This window comes from Gymnodraco acuticeps, unplaced genomic scaffold, assembly GCF_902827175.1.
Source record: "Gymnodraco acuticeps unplaced genomic scaffold, fGymAcu1.1, whole genome shotgun sequence".
Taxonomy (NCBI): Eukaryota; Metazoa; Chordata; class Actinopteri; order Perciformes; family Bathydraconidae; genus Gymnodraco; species Gymnodraco acuticeps.
In genome coordinates this window covers 1,494,856-1,500,855 of record NW_022989755.1, presented here as the reverse complement: position 1 = coordinate 1,500,855, position 6,000 = coordinate 1,494,856, and the positions used below count along the sequence as shown (strand labels likewise).

The window sequence follows — 6,000 nt, the reverse complement described above, 5'->3', positions numbered from 1 at the left end:
TTTATTGGAAAAGCATGGTTCAGTCATTACTTGATCTCTAAAATGCATTTCCAAATAAAAAGGTGACATTTTAGATTGGATTATTTCAACTGTGATGTTGCTGCTGAATTACTGGAACGACTATAGAATAACATGTAGGGTTCACATTTTGATATAGCCTACCGTAGATTAGCATAAACTAAATAAACGGAGTTGAGACACCTATCAGATGCCTGATCTGGGTCACTTTAAGTTGAAATTCTAGGGAACACATTAAGAATGAAGCTAAGCTAAATGTAACCTGATTTGCCCTGAGGCCACGTGGGAGTCCTTCACTGACCCTCAGTAATCCACAGATCCCAGTTTAGCCACTAGTGCCTGTATGGTATAAACTCAACTGCAGCGATTTCCAACATTTCTTCCAACTTGATTGTTTAATTGAATCATTCTATAGCGCATATCAGTGAGACTTATTGGCACATTTCCCCCAAAACATTATAACACACAACAACAATTGTAATTGATGATCAGTTCAACAATAAACGTCTGTTCGACTTGTGCGATTGATTTGCAGCGTGACTATTCATGTGTGTGGGCTGCGTACAGACAAACAAAAAAAGACGGTGAAGTAATGAAAGCAAGTAAGCAGAAATAAATGATTAGTGCAGGATCTAATCTCTCCTTTACTCTCTTTCTCCCTCCCTCCCCTCTCTCTCCTCTCTCATTTACATTCAGTGTGTTGAAGCAGCGGCAGTGTTATATGTGGATCCTTGGCAGGAGGACAGCAGCAGAAAGCAGGAGATACATCCCATAGCAAACTGCCTGAACAACATGGTGGTTTTAAGAATCGTCCCTTGCCTGTGTCTGCTGGTGGGCTTCTCGGTCCAGGTGGACGAGAAAAGTGGGAAAGAAGCAGGAAAAGCCGGGAATTTCATGGAAGATGAGCAATGGCTGTCAACCATCTCCCAGTACGGGCGAAAGATCAAACACTGGAACCGCTTCAGAGACGTGAGTGGTGTGTTTACGGTCATGATACAGACGTGTTTTTGTCGTAAATGGTGCATGAGATGCTGTGTGTGGAGGTAACGCGGGTTGTTCTTTTCTCAGGTGATTTTGCGCACGGTTGACAGTAACCCTGAAGTGCACACACACGCGATATTAGCAATTAGATGTGCAAAGATACCCTAAACTAAAGGATTCAAATACCACTCAGGAAGGTGCGTTCAAATATTAAACGTTTGGCAAGGTGCATGTTCTCTTTCCTACGTTCTACAATGTATTTTTGTATGGTTGAATTGATTTTGTGTTTTTATGAATTGGAACTTATCATGTAAGAGTGATTGAAATACAAACCGAAAGGAAAATCTGTCACTTTCCAAGCGTTTCCAAGCTCCTTCTGGGTGATATAGAACAGTGTTTGTAGTCATTGATCAATACCTTTTTGATCTGCCATATTGCACATACAATGTTGGTCAACACTGAGGAGCTTTTAAGGCACACAGTAAGACATCAATTGTCACAAATACAAAGGAACAAACATGTTTTAATCTCCCCTGGATCTGTTTGTTATTGGCTGTAAAGAGACTGCTTTGATAATGATGTTCAGCCATGGCTATCCACCAGAGATAAACGGTGAATTAACTTTTCAAATTACAATTTTTTTTACCAATGACATAAGTACAGTTTGACCAAATTAAAAGGCACCTGATAAACAACCAGATATTTGTTTATCCACTCATTTAAATACCTGTTCAGGGGTACATTTGCATGGAGATATTACAGGAAACCTTCCCTCAGTGTGAGGTGAGCAATCACACGGTTAACTGAGGAGTGATGATCTACTGATGTGCAGTCTCCCATTAAATGTTGGGGGGGGGGGGGGTTATGATGGGGATCTCGTTGTTTTAACTGAGGATTGAGGATGATAATGCCGGGATGTGCGCCAGGTGTTATGTCATGCTGTCTCTAATGTAGGTTGTTTCATGTGAGCATATGTGAAGCGTTTAACCATGCTTTACATTGGGTATGTGTTTCAACTGCAAGACAAATGCACAGAGATCTGATTCAAGTGCGCTCTTTTTTTTCTAAATTAGTCTGTAAACCTCAGTGCGCGCAACTCATTAAACCAAGGAATGACGTAAAAAAACAGAATTGTATATGATAATTGAGATGCATTTAAAGTTATACATTTATCAGGGTCAGTATCGATTCTGATACTGATGCATTTTATGGATTGGTGCATCTGTGATTCTTGAATACATTTTCATCTCACATTCCATATCCCAGTGTTTATCTAGTCATTGTTTAAATAATCAGGGCACGCTTATGTATTGTGTTAAACGGTTGCAACTAACATTTTTGTTTAATGGTTTTAATCCTTTGACCGTTTACTTGATTAATTATTTGGTAATACAATACTTAGAAACAGTGAAACGTACCATTCCAGTTTCTCAGTCCAAGGTGATTGTGACCTAAGGAAATGCAGTTTAATATGATATAAAAGCTATAAATCTCTACATTTAAGAGGCTTTTTCTATGATTAATCAATTGATCCTTGTCCTGTTGATCAACAAATAGATTAGTAGAATCATTGCAGCTCTAATGCTCATTCCTGATTCTAATATTTTGATACTGATCACTGATTTAAATGGGGTGCCAGATTTGATATCCTCCAACCTCGCCTCAGCATCCACATCACAATGAGCAGAGGATGTGTGGGAGACAGAGAGCTTGGTTAGGGGTCAGGAGGTAATGTTTTTGGGTCTGTAACAGTTCCCTGGTACTGAAAGACAGAATATATGGCTGCAATAAGGATGTGAGGGATCTCAGAGGAGGGATCAGTTAACAACGGCTCAGATCCAAGCCTCTACCTTGACAACCAGAGAGGCCGTTTTATCTCACTGCTGAGAAATATCACCTCAGATAGTCTTATCAATGTCAAACAGACAGTAGCTGACCACGTAGCACGTAGCAGACCACGCTCTGTGCTGTGCAGGAATCTGTCCAAACAGACTCCTCAGGGCACAGAAAGCTAGCGGGGAAATTTGTGATTGAATTGCAAATTTGTCTTGCCATGCACATGTGTGTATTTGAATATTATCTTGGCAGGATTTTTTTGGGAGAGGTCTGCCTCACCTGTCTAGTTGGACCAGCACAGCAACTGGCAGAGGGGGTGAACATGGTGGGGTCTGGGCTTTTTGGTGGCACATTTTTGGCATGTTCATCTGTACTGTGCTGAGAAGATTTGTTTGATATTTCTGTAAGTTTGATATTGGCATAGACTGTATTTAAGGAGTGGATATAGACACATTGCGACATATGCAAAATGTTAGTAAACCTACCTCATGGTATTTCAAACTTACAACAAAGACATTGAATAATGCATTGTAGGGACATAAGTGCTTGTAATAAAAGATGGAAGTTGCTGGTAATTGGAGGGGCCCACAACTAAACTGGTTTTACACGATACAAGATTATAAGAAAAATCATTTAATTAACATTTCATTTTTCCACACGTGTCTGTCTTCATCCATCTAACTTTTTCTTGTTATACAAGTTTCAGTCTCAGTGGATTAATTATTTGTTCTGCAACTGATCATTAGAGAAATCCGCTTAAATGTCAAAGTGAAAACATAGTTAATCGATACCATTAAAGTTTAATTGATGTGCTGTGAATCAAGCTTGTTAAACTATTAAATATGAAACAGTAACAGACTGATATTTTAAATATCCACTGTGTGTGTGTGTACATTGTGACGACCCCTCCCCCCTTCTGTCTGGCTGTGCTCCCTGCCTTGCTGTCCTCTGGCAGGTACTGGGAGTGTCGTCCTGTTTGTGCCGCCCATCTAGAGGCGGAGCCTCAAGAAGGTATAAAGGTTGCCCAGCTGCAAGGTTCAGTCTCTGATTCTGATCCTGGCATGCTGCTGCAACCTCAGCCTACAGCCTGTGTTAGGTTTGATGCACCCTCCAATATGCTACAACTAGTGATGGCGAGATGAAGCCTTATGAAGCTTTGAAGCTTTCCAGCCAATTGGTTCGCAAAAGGGTTCATCTCATGAGGCTTCATCATGGGCTTCATTTGAACACAAACCCCCCTGTTGGTCAAAGTGTGTAAAACAGGCAGATTGGACATCTCAACAGTGTGCTCTATCTCATACCGAGTTCCCAATGAGTAAAGCCTTAGAATAACTCTAAACAACGAACATTAAATCATATTTTCATGTTAACAATATTGTATTTATTCCAGTTTAATGATTGTGATTGAAAAGCCTAAGGAGGCTGGTAAACATTGCAAAGAGGGATTTGTATTCATAAACTTAACCATGTTGTAGCCTGAGAAAGGCTAAACCATATCAAAGAATACATTTATTAACTACATTCTCATTTAGCTGTAACTTTTATAAACAACAAAAAATACGTATTGTTCAGTCGTTGAACCAGGGACCCTGCGGTCATGAGTCAACTGCTTTCCAGCTGAGCCACAGCACACACACTAAAGCTCCCTGAAAACACTGCAAGATATGTATTCCTGTATTTATTGATGTTTTTATTCCTACATTTATTTATGCTTGTATCTATTTATACTTATGACATGTTCCGACCTCTATAAGTGAGGGTCTGAGCTCTCTTGATTCCATCGTGTCACCGGGTACAGGAGGGGTAATATGGTTCTTATTATATATCCATGGGTATTATGAGCGTTGTGGTTCAACCGATCTGAATGGCTTCCTGAAGCAGTCACGTGGTATCGACAGGCAGCGAGGCTTCGTTTGTCATCGATGACGTCACTGGCCCAAAACGATACAAGCCTCGATACATGCTTCACAAAAAGCTTCGGAGATTACTCGACACACGCTCCGAAGCCTCGGCGCAATACGTAACATCACTAGCTACAACACCCTTCCACACACCCACACACTGCTGACACTACTGACAGTTTGATTCTTACGTACACTATTCATCAGAGGTGTTTTTCCTTAAATTGTTAAATAAACAGATATTTGGCATTTAACTCTGTGTGGCCTCCCTATTTGTTCCAGCCTTAAGGCAGGTTGTAACAAGATAAATACATAATACAAGTGAAATGATCGCAACATGTTGAGAGTGAGGCACAAATAAAGTGGCAAGTAGTAGTTAAAGTCTAAATACACAAATGATTTAATAACAGACTTCTGTAACCTAAATATGGGTCTAGAGCTGGCAGATTAATAGCTTTGCCTAAACACTCACCAGTAAACACATAGAGTATCTTGTTGTTTTGAATCCGTAAACTAATAGAATAATATTGAGAACAAGTTGTAGTGTTACAGGGAAGTACATTTAGTCTGTTTTGTTTTTTGGTTACCAGCAGCCTTGTCATCACTAAGCAATCTGTCACTTTCTAAGAGTTTAAATCTTGATGATTCTACATCAGTTCTTTCTGAGTTACACTATAAAATTGGTAGGATGGAGCCCGACTGAAATCTTAATAAGAACGCCAACAAACCATGTTCCCAAAATGGTAAACATTTAAAGATTAAATATCATAATTTTGTTATACTTCTTGTATTCCCCTTCTTTAAGCTATAGCTTAGCTTTAGCTTGAAGTAAGAGGTGGACAAAAGAAATGTAGTGTTGGTGTAGATTTGTCTAACATAGGTAATATAAATCCCATTCAAGTCCATGTGAAACCTGATGAGGAGATGTGATACTGTGAGCATGCCGAGCTGGATTTGTTCTGCACTGAAATGACTATTCTATGCTGTACCAGGCAGTGAGGTGCACCATATGATATGTGAAGAGGTTTTATTTATTTACTAGTTGTCTTGGCAAACAGGTGGTGTGAAAACAGCAAGCAGGAACATTCATTCTGCATCTGAAATCACTACGTGGGCTGTGTAAAGCTGTGTAAAGCTGTGTAAAGCTGTGACAGCGGTTTGATTGATCGGACTGGTGTCTAAATTGGACCAGTGTACATATGATTACCCTGCATGGAGACGAAATGAGGAAACATTGAGAGAAAGAACAATAAGAGCAACAGCT

The 6,000-nt window shown here is 39.9% G+C and overlaps 1 protein-coding gene across 1 annotated transcript in view; it reads left to right on the top strand.

The window, feature by feature from the left end:
• The first annotated feature begins 636 nt into the window (after positions 1–636).
• The window catches only part of LOC117543701 (testican-2-like), a 45,738-nt gene continuing 40,374 nt past the window's right edge, over positions 637–6,000 (top strand). Inside the window, exon 1 of the mRNA XM_034212172.1 lies at positions 637–987. Coding sequence (XP_034068063.1) covers positions 811–987 — 177 coding nt within the window. The 5' untranslated portion in view covers positions 637–810. The remainder of the gene's footprint in view (positions 988–6,000) is intronic.